Source organism: Lingula anatina, chromosome 2 (genome assembly GCF_051362555.1).
Source record: "Lingula anatina isolate TDL-2025a chromosome 2, LinAna3.0, whole genome shotgun sequence".
NCBI classification, from domain to species: Eukaryota; Metazoa; Brachiopoda; class Lingulata; order Lingulida; family Lingulidae; genus Lingula; species Lingula anatina.
The window spans coordinates 36,576,325-36,592,226 of record NC_141768.1 but is presented as its reverse complement, the minus strand read 5'-3'; the positions used below and the strand labels follow the sequence as shown (position 1 = coordinate 36,592,226).

At 34.5% G+C, this 15,902-nt stretch overlaps 1 protein-coding gene across 2 annotated transcripts; it reads right to left on the bottom strand.

Annotated features, from left to right (window-relative positions):
* Nucleotides 1–3,594: 3,594 nt before the first annotated feature.
* LOC106178402 (VWFA and cache domain-containing protein 1) lies at nucleotides 3,595–15,895 on the bottom strand. Of its 2 annotated transcripts, XM_087004201.1 has the most exons (18): nucleotides 14,772–15,892; nucleotides 14,325–14,511; nucleotides 13,719–13,871; nucleotides 13,155–13,343; nucleotides 12,660–12,896; nucleotides 12,086–12,201; nucleotides 11,572–11,693; nucleotides 11,010–11,263; nucleotides 10,475–10,619; nucleotides 10,067–10,274; nucleotides 9,524–9,688; nucleotides 9,021–9,186; nucleotides 8,526–8,681; nucleotides 8,167–8,315; nucleotides 6,708–6,933; nucleotides 5,904–6,111; nucleotides 5,353–5,624; nucleotides 3,595–4,822 (listed from the first exon to the last, which is right to left on the bottom strand). In XM_087004201.1, the coding sequence occupies exons 1-18, from the start codon at nucleotides 15,736–15,738 to the stop codon at nucleotides 4,603–4,605; spliced, it is 4,140 nt and encodes a 1,379-aa protein (XP_086860327.1). In that variant the 5' UTR covers nucleotides 15,739–15,892; the 3' UTR covers nucleotides 3,595–4,602. The 2 variants fall into 2 exon arrangements, with proteins under 2 accessions (XP_086860327.1, XP_086860328.1); XM_087004202.1 differs by lacking the exons at nucleotides 3,595–4,822; nucleotides 5,353–5,624; nucleotides 6,708–6,933 and having other exon boundaries at nucleotides 5,918–6,111; nucleotides 14,772–15,895.
* Nucleotides 15,896–15,902: the final 7 nt, after the last annotated feature.

Here is a 15,902-nt window from a genome sequence, read left to right as displayed (position 1 = left end):
TCTTTGAATTAAAACAAAATTGTTCTCTACTGCACATTTGATAATGTCTTCCAGGATCTGGCCATGTTCTTCTACTGTCTCTGTTGTGATCAATGTATCGTCTGCAATTGCACATGTGTTTCTGATATCACCAAACACACAGTACACATTCTTTTGTAAAATATCTGTAGCACTGATGATCTCAAAAGGCCTACATTTAAATTGATACTTTCCAAAGGTTGTCAATTCTGAGCTAGGGTCATCTAGTAACACGTACCTGGTAATAAAAATATTTTGAGGTCAGTGATGGTGAACACCATATTTCCTTGTACTGTAGCTGTGTGCAGTTGTGTGATTCTGATTGGATAATATTAGTACAAAGGTGGCATGTCCTCGTGTACATCAATTCATATTTTTCCCAGGTGTAGGCGGACGTTCCATTGACATGATGCTCTCAAAATTTCCACACCTGGAAATGCCACCGGTCTCCTCCTTTTCCACTGTTGCTATGCTTCTTGCAAATTTAGTCACCTTTTTGACACTAACATAGCTAACTCCCACATCAAGACCCTTTGCTGTATCCAATTTACAAAGTAATGTAAACGTTTTATAACTTACATGGTATGTGAGCATTGCTAAAAAGAATGTTCAACCAGTATGTCTTGTGAGCCCTGAGAGATTGCAGTGTCCTGCCAGCTTGAGATTCAGCACATTCAGAAACCTGTTTTTTTTTTTTTTTTTTTTTTTTACTTAGAAACATTAACATGTTTTGCAATAGTACCGATGCCATGCAAGGATGCTAATTCAACAACTTCCTTCTTTTCTGCCATGCTGTAGTTCCTGTATTTACCCCATTTGGTAGGGATATTAACTGTCTCCATATCACCAGTCTGCCCTGAGTGACTGCAACCTTCTTAGGCCATATAACTGGTTGCCTCTGTTGTCCTTGTGGCAAGGGTTCCATGAGCCAATGTGCTGGGAAGGTGTTTTGCACATCTGAGGTCTTGCTAAAAAGCATTTAAAAACACAAAGATTCGGGCTTACAAAACTTTGCCATTTATCATAAAGTCATGGTCACAATCCCCCTGTAATAGTTCTTTGGGGTGCTTAAGGAGGCAATTTGGGGGTTTTTTCCCTGGGATATTACAACTGTAAGCAGGCCATTGAGATTTTCCATGGTTAGTAGAAGGTAATCTCTTGGTTGGGGCAACTGAGATGACTGGTCCTGAAGATGTAGGCCCAGGTCTACAAATTCATTCTCCCAAATTCCATCCTTGACTTTGTTAACAACCTTGGTGTGTGGAGGGATGGACTTAATATGGTATCTATTTGAAGTTGAGGGTTGGGAGATACCATACCTGAGTCAGCTGGAGAGGAAGCAGATGGCAGTACGGGAGCCTCGGGGCTTTTGATTTGTCCAATCCAATCTGTCTCTAGCTTGGCACCTTTCCGCCCAATCTTGTTGAAGTTTTTCTCCAACACTTTCATTCCCCTTTCTAATTCAAATACTGTTATATTCCTTGATCTCTTTGCTTTATACTGCTTTTTGTATGTGCCTGAGACTTTTTAACTTTCTACATGTACTTTTCGCATAATTCTGTGAGTTGCTGCTGTTGAGATTCTACCTGCTCATCGTAGTCCACTTTGCTGGGCATTGTGACTTCTTAGTCTGTGTCTTCTCAGCCTCCTTAGAAAAAAGGAGAGTATCCAGTGGCACAGTGTGGGGCTGTCTGATAGGCAAAAGATTACTGGGTCTAAGTACCTTTCCCAGTTATTCTGCTTTTTTGAGAGTGATGCCTTCAGCATTTGGTTCATTGCAAAATTCTGATCCCTGGTAATTCAACAGTTTTTCAGGGGTACCCATCCTGTAAAAGAAAGAGGAAAGAACCTTGACAACACTTGCAGCTGCATCTTTAGATGGGATTGGGAATGTTTTCATCAGCTTGGTATAATAGTTGGAATGAGCCAAGACGTATCTGTTTCTGTTCTCTGACAAAGGCAAAGAGCCAATCGGGTCACTGCCGACCATTTCTTACTTGCCGACAACTTTGATTGACCACAACATTGGTGCTTCTGTTTTATTCTTCTCTGTGTGCTGGCATATTGTCACACATCTTGATTCATTTGTTAGTGTATTCATGCTTTTCCAATAGAAGCAGTTCTCAATTTTCCCAAGGGTGTTCTACTGCCAGAGATGGCAAATACAACAAGCTTTCTTAGACCATTATTGATGTAGTATATCTCTGAACCTTCACACATAAAGTTCTTTGCCATTCTCTTAACTGATACCCTGGCAATCCAGCTGGCATCCTCTTTCCTTTCTCGAAGACATTGAAACACATCTGCTTTGATTACCAAACTGTGCTCTGCTTCTAATTCAAAGACTGTTACTTTCCTTGCTTCATACTGCTCCTTGTATCTTGCCTGAGGCCTTTCTATTTTCTTCTACTTCTCATGTAACTGTGAAATGCTGCTGTTTAGATTCTACATGCTTATTGTAGTCCACTGTGTTGGGTGAAGTAATGATGAATATGTTACAACATATAAGGGTCCCTGAAAAAGTGCACTGCCTCCAGTCTTGGATCCATGGCTTTTCATACCATAGTCTCTTTAGCTTAAGTGATTAACTGGTACCACTTACATTCTTAATGTCATGCTTGCTGTTCCAACACCACTGACATTCTGGCTTATCAATAGCCACACCTCAAGCTTAGACTTATTTTCTAAGCTTGATGGGGTTGAGGCAGTCTTGATATTTTGTTCTTACTCTAGGTACCACAAAATTTGGAAAAAAAAAATTGATAACCATTTTACCTTTAGAGCTCTTCTGTACTTTTTAAAAGTTAATGGCAAGACTTTACCTAGCTGAAAATTTTGGAAAATGTTGTAATTTTTTTTTTTAATTTCCTGTCTACCAGCTTTGCCAGTCTGCTGCTTTATAAAAGTTTGTCGTAACTCTGATCTGGGAATATTGTTTTAAGGCTCAAATTCTAATTGATCAACTTTCCATTAAATTATTACTTATTATTTAATGTTATAAAGTAAAATATTGACATTTGTCAAAACAGAAGTTAAGCACACAATTTCGGAGCTGATGAACAATATTGGTTTCTTCCATGAAGTAGTTTGTTAGACTTTTTTATTTTCTTTGTCATTATATAGCTTAATTACAGCGTGTGTGTATGCACATAAATGGTGGAAATGTACAGGTTTCTGGTTTAAAGGTAACTTCTCTGTACTTCATACTTAAAGGTTATAATAAAACATGTTTCTGAAGTTAGGTTTGACCAAGCTGCTTAAGGATAAGGCAGTTACAAACCTACTCCATGTTCAGGAAGAGTGGTTTTTCAATGACCTGTCTAGCTAGATGGATTCACTACTTTTGTCTTTCATGTAACAGTGTGCTTGTCTTATTTTTCTTTACACTTAAGACAGTTATAATAATGGAAGGTATTTTCTGTTATGGTTTGAGCACTGCATTTGCTTTTTTCTTGGGGCAGAATAAAATTTTCATAAAGTTATAAAAACAATTGTTTTAAAAGACAGTAACCTTTTCTTTGCAACTGTTGAAATGTATTCTTTGATTACAGAAATATAAACAAAGTAATTCCAAGGTTTGTAAAAACGGTTTTATTACACACAGTTATCCAGAAGACAAAGATCAAATATTTCAGCACAATTTTCTTTAAATTTGCCATCATAATTTATTCTGAAAAAAAAAAAAATGAAATAGAAGAATGGTCTTTGTAAACAATCTCTCTTCTGGATTCCACTTCATAAATGTGAGGTAAAAAAACACTTCCAAAACAACAATATAACAAAATGTAAAGTGCATGTCACTTAATTTAAATGCTGATTAACATGTACTTCTCTATGGCACTATCAATCTGGACAAAGCAGATGGAGAAGGTAAAGGAATTACATGAAAAAGAAAGCAGATGGAATGCTCGGCATTTGAAAGGTATAACAAATTTACTTTTCAGAAAAAAAAAATGGGTTTGAAAATATACTGATTATAACACCAAGCAAACAATAATTACAACTACAAATCCATTACACAAACAAATACAAATCTAAATGCCTTAATTATATCTCTTGCAACCTTACCCCTGAGCATTTTTAGTATAATAATTATATTATATATGTGCATTAACAAATAACTGATCCTCTTATACAGAAAACCAATAGGTTATAAAACTGTACATCAGATCACTTCACAACCCTTCATCAGTTGGTGAAATAGCATCAGGAAAACTGTAATTTATAAATTCTTTCCACAGAGTCCAGTACTGGGATCACTCTATCATAAAAATCCATGATAAATAGCCAAAAATTTTAGCCCCATAAAGTTTCTGACATCAAACAGTCATATTAAATTTTCATGACTTTTAGAAAATATTTATTAATGAATCTGCAATCAATAAAAGTAAATGACCTTTGGTATATGCAAAAAAAAAAAAAAAAAATTCATGCTCGATGTTAGTAAGGTATAGAAATTAGGCAAATTTGTGTAAGATGTAGTGAGCTTCAAGGCTAACAACACTAATGTTCACATCTCACCTAGGCTAAGATCACAGTGATAGCTAACAAAATAATTTTGAGTATCTAAACAATCCAAATATCCTAATTACTTAAAGAGATCCAGATCAAATTCATCAAAAGAGACATATACAGTGAACTCAATAACGTGCTGGCGGTACTGATGATAGCTGGACACAAAGGCTTCACAGGTTTAATAACTGGACATTCTTTAGTTAACAGCTGTATGGGATTGTGGCGGACTGCCACTTCTGACTGCTCACAGAACCCTTCGGTAACCTCAAATGACTTGGGGACAAACACACTGGAAATAGAAAAAGAGTGAAAGGTACTAGGTCTGGCTTCACTTATAAACAAATCCTCTTTTTAAAGTCAACTGATAATGAAATTTGAACCATTATAATAATATTAAATAGACGAGCTATGTACATGAAGCTAATTTCAACATTGCCTAACATTCTAGAAATGTCCACCTGCAGCTATTTTCTTATATAACATTATCCTAGGGTGCATTCCCATATATTTTAGATCGATCTATCCCCGTGGGGAGTCTCACTAGATTACTGTCAGATAATCTGGCTTAAATGTCTGTCCCGCCTACTACAAGCTGTAAGGGGGTAATTAACTTTCGTGCCCGCTTGGATGACAGCTATTTAGCGTGAACCTCCAGGGAGTTAGGTCAATCTAGTTGGATCGATCTAATCTCTGGGAATGGGGTCATATACTTGATTTACATTAATAAATCAACATAAAAAATATGACCTAGCTGCATATTGATCATTCCAATTACACGTAATGTGTGGACTTTTATAAGTTGACATCAATACAACATACCTTTTCAGGAGATGGCAGTTCCAATTGAAAACTGTTTTTCTCTCCCAGTAATTGAAGATGGTCAAAAGGTAAGTATTGGTGTTAGGAATAATTACAAAGACAAAGGTGCCATCAGCACAGGGGTCGTTGTCAAGGTTTGCCACTATTTTTCCACCATGCTCAGCCAAAGCAGTGCCATTAATGTGGTACTTTTGCCTTGCTTTAATACAGGCGTATTCGTTTTGAAATGGTGGAAGTGGTCCTCTCTTTGAGGGATCTTCAAAGTCAGTTTTCTGAAAAAAAAAAAAGAATGAAAACCTTGTGTAGATTTTAAATTCTCAAAAAGAAACCGTAAATCATAAAGGGCAATATACACCCTTAAATGTTTTTAAAAGGCATAATTTGCAAAGAGCAATATCCATAGTGAAAATAATTTACTAATGAAAGATAATATTATATTCACATTAAGTATTATTCAATATTGATATTTATGTCAATTACACCAAAAAGATGGTTGCATTTTATGCACAGTTAAAAAAATTCTGTAAAATAATTCTATGTCAGGCACATACCTCTGGTATGTCATTGGATCGTTGACAAATAGCATCAAAATCAGTACGGGTAAGGGGAATCACCACCTTTTTCTGCATAAGCTTTTGTACCACTGAACCATGGCGCTCGGCCAGAGATATCTCACCATAGCGAGTTTCAAAGTAGTCCGGCACAGTGAGAAAGGAGGAATCCAAGATTAATTGAACCTCATCATTGACCAGATAACACCTAGAATATTGTATAATGATAGCCTAAGTTTGTATTAAACTCCATTATAAAATAACATTTTGTTTTTGTATTTGACAGCACATGCAGCACAAATTTAATTCAGTCATTAATCTGTTTCAATCAACATAAACAGATAATCATAATCCAAAATGCATGAATTTTTCATATCTTAAAACCTTAAAAATCTATAGTACCAATGCCAAAGAAATGAGCTTGTTGACCAAAATAAAAGCTAAAAGGGCCACACCACAGGATTTCCTACTCACAAATAACTGCTTCTTGGACTTGGATTCTATGTTTTATTTCATTTTTAATTTTAAGGGAATTTAAAAGGAAAACAACTCTTCACAAGAGATAAAAATTCCACACATGTAAATACAATTAATGTACACAACACACAGAAATATGGTAAATTCTATTTTACCACCAAAATGAAATCTGTGCTTGCAACTAGACCACATAAATCTTCAAAGATGGCTACCCTCTTAAGACTTTCTTCCAAAATATATTCTGATATCAATTCACATGATGAAAATACCATTATTATTATTATTATCTAAATTTGCTTCTGTGACAGCTTCAGAAAGTTAACTTACAGTGTTGTACAGGTTTTGTTAGTCCCACAACTGTATATTCTGTCACAGAAATCGGAATTTAAACCAGTCTTTGTGATGTTCTGGACCATTTTGAAGAACTCTACATACAGAAGGTCAAGGCCAGCCACACCCACAACGTCAGAATTGGCACAGGACTGGTTATAACAGTACTCAGAGCCACAATCAGCATTGTTTGTACAAGGACAACCATCCTGCCTTCTTTTACCTGTAAAACATTATTAAAGATATGGGATTTACAAAAAATTATTGGCAGTTTGATACTATTGAATTTTTATCCTAATATTCATGTAAAGACAATATTGATAACAAACCTGACGAAACCTAATTTTGAGGGCATCTTTTTTCAAATAGTCAAACTGCACTGCATGCTATTATGTAAGTAGGAAAGTTTTACAGCTGATCCCAGAACACATTCTGATGCTGAGGTTTTTATGCTCAAAAATCATCCACACTGAGGATTTAACATCTTTTCCCATAGGAACACCAACTGACCCTAAAATTTAGCTGTTATTCCAGTTAAACATTATATATTTGAAATACAAAAAAAATTCATTCTGTTTACTGATCCTTTTTGCAGAGTTGTCGCTTATTAAACACCTTGTTAATTTTGTCTGTCTTTATCAAAGAAAAATACCATTAAGGATATTGTCACTCCTTGTCCAAAACTCCGTATTTACTGCCTTACATATGGTACATTCTTTTGGGTAATAAATAAATCTCCAGTGATCAGTGACTAAATTAAGTAACATTTACCCATATGTCATCCTATGAGTGATGTCCTCATCGTGATTTTGGGGTAAAAACTGAAAAATCGGTTTCTGAAATGTCTCTTTTGCCTGAGCATCCACGATCACCGTTTCAATGCCGATTTGATAACATTATTTAGTACACCAAAATCCTGCCACCGATTTTTAGTCTTAGTTCAGATTTTATTGTTGATAAAGCAAAATAATCCCTTTGTTTAATGAAAATCTGTAATTACGCATAACTCCATAACAAAAGCATTTAAACTAAAATGCTGGCATGGGATTTTAGCTCATACACTTGTGGTCCACTCTGCCAATTTTCATGCTAAAATCTTGTTCAAGGATGAATTAATGCCCCATACTGATTGCTATCTCACCTCAAAATAGAAAGGTATTAAATTGACATTTAAAGCTTTGAGTTGCCTATGCTTATACATTGCAACGAAAAAATATAAAAGCCGATATTTCATATTTTTGCAAGTTTTTTCATTGTTTTAAATCAGCCCAAAGATAGAAGCATTATTGAATAAATAGACGCAGGAAAAAAATCATTTTCAGGGTAACAATATCCTTAACATTATATCCATCTATTTCCTCTTGAGGAAGCACCATAATTTGCTTATTTCAATCTCTTAAAGAAGAGTACAAAATAAAAGGGAGATATAACATAATAATATAAAAAGTGGTGTTACCAGTGTTACACTCAGCTGGTTTTGTTGGTTTGCCAGAATGCACAGTTTTCGAGAGGGTGATTATTTTGTGACCTTCTTTAATTCCTCTGTAGATGTTGGACATGACCACACTGCCAGGACGCACCAGTGCAAGATTATACCACAGTCGCCTGTTTAAAACAAGACACATGCAGACCATTAGGGAAAAAGAATCAAAAATATCTTCAAAACATACAATTTTCTTTTATAGTCAACAATTTGCAAGGTCATGTACCTTTTAGACAATTCTTGCTTACAAAGTCTTGTCATTTTCATGTGGATTCAAATCACTTTTCCTCTAAGCTGTAAGCAACTGACTAAAAACCTTCATGCTACTTCACCTAGTTGGATCATAGCTGCTGGGAATCTGGTCTCCAGGGAAAATTCTCATCATTCCAGTAGCAGTGGCTATGTAGGTTGATGAAATCTGTCTCTGAAGCTCTGTGTTTCTTGCTTTCCAAAGAGATTCTAATCGTGAGGTTATCTTAACATCAGCACTAGAATACAAAAAGCCTATTTTATTTTGCTTCATCAGATTTTTCAAACTACAAGTGAAACTAGCTTCAATCAGAGATATAATTAGTCTTATATTTCAGTCTAAAAAATTAAAGATTTACTATTTCTGTCATTTAAAAGTTTAAAACTAATCATTTTTGTTAAAACAAACAAGATGAGCAAATGCATTACCTCTGAGCAAAACAAGAGTTGAAGATAATTAATGATGCAGAAAAAAATCGCTTAAATTTCTTTAGACTGGATTTTGGTAATATAAGCTTCCCTTCATAAAACAATGTATACTTGAGCTCATTAAATTTACTGAAACCAAAGACATTTACCGAACGCCAACCCTGAATATTCCTCCTTCAGGACAGCCCTGAACACCATCCACAGCATTTAAATTTTGTTCTAACTGGGAAGCATTGATATGCATCTCCATGTCATCATCAAATAAGTTGCACATGGACCACTTTGTCATGTGAATATATGAGTAATTTTTGAGACCTGAAAATATATAAAGACATTTGCATTAAGGACTGTGATGCATTAAAAATCAAACAATAAGCTATACCACAAATACTTCTATAATTTATCATTCAAAATACCGGTCATTAAAAACCATGGGCCTGCAATTCAACCAAAATAATAAAAAAAATTAATATCCCTGTTTGCCATACACCATGGACTTTTGAGATGGCATGCATCAATATTCTTTTATAATACTGATTCAATAACCAATAAAAACATATTTAACATCCCCATATGCTATACATCATGGGCTTTTGAGATGGCATGCATCAATATTCTGTTATCATACTGATTCAATAACCAATTAAGTTACCTGAGGTGGGGTCAGGGGGGTCAAGCAATGAAATAACAGGATTCTTATCAGAAATGACATGTTTGTCTGGTATGACACGGCTGTAGACAAAGTTGGTAGGCTCTTCTGGGTATCTGAAGGTTTCATCAACTTTGGCTAGATTCAGCACTAAGAAAAAGTCTGCTCCTACAATCAATTTAATATTCATTAAGCTATCATAATTAACCATCCACAGGTTGATTGAAATTTAAAACTGAATGAATAGATGATAAGAGAGAAAAGAGAATTCTTTTTAAAAAAGGGGGGCAAATTTTTTGAGGGAAAATATAAGCACAACCAAATCAACTAACACCAAGGCCCTGCTGATTAAAAGTGAACCCTCCATACAGTATCTATACAATCCTTTTTTTTTTCAATAATGCTAATACTTCTGAATTTTAGCATATTTATCAGATAAAGAGTGCCATTTTCATCTAGATTATAAAATTATTAACTTGTTCAGAACTTTATAGGTCATAGAAACTGTTGGTGTGCTCCTGATAATTAAAGTGCATTACTTCTCACCTTCTAAAGGAGTGAAGAAATAATGTATATGCTCAGTGGGCTTCCAAATCAATTCACCATGGACGTGATATGCTCTTTGGGCATTGTTAGTAATCCTATAGTCTCCTGTCTCATTTCCTACCATCATAAGTGCTGCAGCAAAAAACTCCTCAGTCAGATGGTTAACTTCAAGCTCCCAGATCTTCAGAAATATTGGGTCGTCTTTCAACTGTAAAAAATATAGAAAAAGTCACACTAATACATATTTTCAAATTTTGAATTATCTTCCAATATCAGGATCTCATGATCAAAGATAAATTAATTATTGTACCATAAGAAAAACAACCACAACAACCAATATAAATTTCTGTCATGCTTGCACATGGTATTAAAAAAAATACTGAAGTTAAAGAAACCACAGACACTCACATCTGTTGAAGACTTCATAGATGGATGGACCACAGCATGTGCATCTACATCCACAATGAAAGCATAAGCAGTTCCCCAGGTCTCCAGTAACACAAGTTCTTCCAGAGTTACAAGTGTAAAATCTATACCAACAACACCTAGAAATCTGAAAATTCACAGCAAAATAACAATGTATTTCATAATCTTGTGCAGGTATAATATTAATTAGAAGATTTACCAATTCAAAAACCCTCAATTTCATACCTTAATTTCACTTCTTAATCAGGACATACACTGTAAGCAACTTAGCCAATGTAACCATATGTTTTATTAAGTATAACACCACCAAATTGCAAAATATATCAACTGTTTTTGATATCAGAGTAAACTTTCTAAAAATTCATTCGCAAAAAAATAATTTTTATCGGTCAATGTTAAACAATCAAACTAGTTTTTGTTTTTTCTCTAGCCAAATCAAGTATGCAATCATAAACATAGATGAACATTAAAATTTAAGGGTGAAGCAAGACTTAATAATACCATTAGATTCACTCACTGATCAGTAAAGTAGCTATAGACAGGCACTGCTACGGTGACCATCAGTCCTAGGCCATCGTGGTCTAAATAAGGGGATGACCACACAGCTTGATGGGAGGCTGAACTGGCCTCAATATGGCTGAAATAATCACTGAGCTGCTCTGGGAGGTTGTAATCACTGTTCACTCTCATCAGGGAGCCATCGTTCTCACAAGCTAGTCTCTGTAGGTCTGCGTCTTTCACAGAACTTACCAAGATGGTGAACAATATGGGCTACAACAGTAGGATTTATTTTAAAATGTAAAATAAACAAAACCCTTTGTCTTACTTTCAGAGCTAAGTGTGCAAACCATTTCAAGTTTTCAACCATTTTACAGGACATTATTTATGGTTAATTTCACCTAGTAAATCTCAGGATTTTTTTGAAAATGTTTTGCAAACATTTGCTGTTTACCTTGTTAATGAGATACATCAACAATGTTGCACACAGACACAGTTATATATTATATTTTCCAACAAGCCATTCATAAAGTAATGTAAAATATATAACCAGTAAGAAAAAAAAATAATATGACCCTCACTTTTTGTTGTGTATATTCCTCTTTTAGCCCTCTAACTTGAACAACAAGCTTTTTGTAGTGGTAAATACAGAAATCTCCAGGGACAAAGTAACGCTTATTTTCTGAATCATATCTGTAATAACCTGCAAATGACACAATATGGTATAATTAAAAAAGTAATGTTTCAACACAAAAAAAAGAACAGCACCTTAAAAATCAATCATTAGATATCTATAACTCACTTACATGGCTTCTTCTCTAACATAATAATTCTTTTTTTAGTTTGGGAGTTGAAGAAACACTTACAAACAGCTTCATTTGCTAAAATACACTCTTTCAGTATGCAATACCCAGCTGGTATATGTATGTACTATATAAGACAAGGGACAAAGGTCATATTCTTTTTTTTTTTTTATCCTTTGTCCCAATTGAAATTTGGCATATTATCAATTGCACATTTTATCAGTACATTTTAGCCATAAAAACACATCATGTTAATCATTTACACCATAAAATTCTTTTAAAAATCACATACCTGGCTTGCACCTCTGATCCCTGTCTTTGTCATCACCATCAGTAATGAAAACTATAAAAGACTGGCAGCCACTCTTAGAGTTGTTCAATAGACTAAATGCCATCTGAAAAGCTACTCTAGAAACAACAACAAGAAGAAGCCCTAAAATTAATCATTTCATGAAAAATAACATTTAATCATTATTGCTTGGCTTGGTCTTAAATGTGCAACTGTGACAAAGTTATGAGTAGTCTATTAAAAACACATACATATAGCACTTTAGTGGATGTCAACTGCAATATGTGACACCCAGAGCCTTCAACACGAGGTAAAGCAATGGACCCTGACAAATTGAAATCAACTTGTCACTTGCTTAATACCAAGCATTCAAAGGTGTAACTGTTTTTGGTTATAACCAATACTTTATACAACCAAATCATCAAAAATATCTTGATAACTTTAATTTTAAATTTTGAAAGTTTATGATAAAATCAATAGGCTGGTTATAACCAAGCAGTTTAATGGACATATGGATAAACCTGACAGGTCAAATATTTATAAACTAATAAAGGCCTGAAACATCTTATCTTCTAACCTGTGATCTGATCCACCCTCTGCTTTTAATCCAGCAATTACAGCAAACAGTTCACGCTTGTGGGAATTTGAGACAGGCACAAGAGTATCTTTCACACAACCAAGAACCTTTGGACTATGTTCCATTTTCTTTCCATCTTTCGTGTAGTAAAATGATTTTGAAGCTATAATGCTGAGCCTGTCCTGCATTGTCATTGAATTGATTAGTGCTTTAGTTGTAGCCTTCATCCGAGAAAACCTTAAATAATATAAGACAGTTTATCGAACATTTTCTTGTCAAAGATAAATATTAGGTTCTATTGGGTACATAAAGTTAAAAATGTCATTTCACGTTTGATATATCTTTTTTATCTTTTTTTAATATACTGGCAACTAAACTGTATGTCGTAATGAAAAGTTTAAATTAATCAAATTTTTTTTACTTACGTTCGGAAAATTGAATGAATGTATAATTATTACATTATATTAAATGGTTCAAAAATCTAATTCATTCTACCTATGATTTTCTTCCATTGACGAACTGACATCCATAATGATGACCATATGTTTCGGCCCTGATGTAGCAGCAATATACCACGGTCTTGTTCTTGGATCATAGTCCTGTTGGAAACCTATAAAGTTACGTTTGCTTTCTTTTCCAGGGAATGATCTGTGAACTCCAAGCTTAGACCCAAAATACTGCCACCTAGAAAATACAGGATACATTTAACAAACTACTCTCTATGGTATACTATCCACAATGCTGCTGTCATTCAAAGAGCTCAGTCAAAATGGCATATGGGACTTTAACAAAGATATTCTCATGAACTTCCAGCTATTGGGCCATTGGTTATTCACTGAACCTAGTTTAAATGTCACAACTCTATTTCAGTATGATATTCATAGGACACAGTCTGATATATGTAAATAATTTTTATTTATAAGTTATAACAATACATCACTCTAAGAATAATGTTCTTCACACATACTAAGTAATGGATGCAAATACATGAAATCTTTAGTAGCAATCTCCTTTAAAAACTTCATGTCACACATGCACAGCTAAGAAAAGTGTGATAACCTGATATCCTCGTCTTCTTGGGCATTCTGAATAAACAGCTTATCTAGGGCTGCAGACCATGCAACTGTGCCAATTACTTCTGGGTTATTTCTGTTTACTTTTTCAGGTATTTTGACCACACTGCTGTTCATCATCACCTCTGCCTTGAATACTCTGGAAATTATTTTATCTCATCAAAAACTAATCAATACATTAATAATTAAGATAAAAATAAATGAAACATACAATGTATGTTTAATAACTCAAAGAATGTAAATTGTTGCATGTAAACTATTAATTTCCTCAAAAAAATGGCATTAATTTATCCATACTGATACTTCTTTCATTTTTTTAACACAAAACTGTCATTGCCTTAGGTTTAAATTATATGTGATTTACACAGGGGCGGATCCAGAGATATTTTCTGACAGTCTTCCAAATTATCTTTGTTGATCCATCCTCCATTTCTGACCGTCTTCCGACAGAAAAAAACAGATACCCGTCAATGTAAACTTGAAAATCTGACCGTCTTCCGGAAGACCCAGAAGACGGCCTAAATCCGCCCCTGATTTACATCCATAATAAAATTTTTCATTGTAATGCACTTTAATATATTTCAGTGGTCACCTGCTGTATTTAACAAACTCTCTTGGAAAAACTTTGTCACTGTCGGCATCTTTGAACACCTCAAAACTCAAATCTTTGAGGCTCTTTGGTATGGTGTTATTCTTATCATTCACCCAGTCATCATACAGAAACGTTATTCTCTCAGCAATTTTAACAGCTAGCTCCTTCTTCTTTTGAAAGAAAGACTCTGAAAAGCGAGAGAAAAGATTGTGAACTTATTAAAACGTCTCTTATTCTGAATGATATAAAATAACTTCAAAAAGCAAATATACCTCTACCTGATTAAAAAACACACTCCACTGAAATATGTATTAATTACTACAAAATCCTCAAATAAAATATCACTTTCAAATCAAAATTTCTTAAAAACAAAATCTATAACTAAAAATTATACCTATTAGAATTCGTAAAAACACACAAGAAATGATAAATATAGAAAACACCTACCAAGCTTATTCTTCAACTTCAGAAGTATGGATGTCCCATTTATGGTCTTAGTATGGTACTCAGCATTATCATAAAGTTTCTGTGCATCATTTGCCTTCAGTCCCTTGTCAGCCAAACTATGAAGCTCTTGAGACAATAGCTCTGCCCAGTGTTCTGCTCTAGATGCAAAATTCGCCTCATCAGCACCATTTGCACTTATCCCACATATAAACAACAACAATAATGACAGTGTACAATACAGACTCTTTGTGCGAGTTTTGAAACACAGAAAGGTTTCTTCTTTCTCCCTGCTATTTGAAATTTCAAGACTGCTTTGTCTGTCACAACTGGCCTTTCTACGATTGAAAAATTGAAAATGGGATTCACTGGAATTGGCAACACTAATGAACTGAGTAAGAAGGAAGCCACAAAATGTAGTTATGATGACAACAATTATGCTAGGATTACTATGGCATATACTTCCACTTTTCACAAGTGACTCATGTAAATCAAAGCAACTCTCTGCAGATGCATTTCTAACAATGAATCGTCTACTTTCACAAAATTCTTTTCCATTTGAGTACAAGTCTCTAATCACTGATCCTTTCAAAATTGCAGAATTGCAAGCACTGTACAGAGAGTCACAAAATCCTTCACATACATATAATCTCTCTATCCTATAATATAAGTTCTGATTTGGGGCACATATATAGCACATTAAATAGTTAATATAATCAGAGCAGTCTTTAGATGCTCCCTGAAGCGGTTTAACCTTGCCGAATGTGGCATCAATTTCTCTCTGAAGGCAGCAACTGTTTTCCTTGTACCATGTACAATTTTTCAAATCGGGTTGCGGTTTCGGCGCTCTATTATTAAAAAATGAACAGTACTGCAAAACTGTGCTTCCACTTTCGCTGCTCTTAACAGCTGATAAAATGAAAAATTGTGCAACTGCACATAAAAACACAGCAGTCCTATTGATCTTCATGCTTGGTTGTTATTCGTCTGCTTCCTAGAAATTCTGGATGCGCATATTTACAGTTTTGCAAAAATTCACCAAAATGTAAAATCATCTACATGGAAAAACACAATTCTAAAATGTTATTGAAATTTTATGTTAACAAAAAAGCTTGAACAAAGCATCAAATCCGA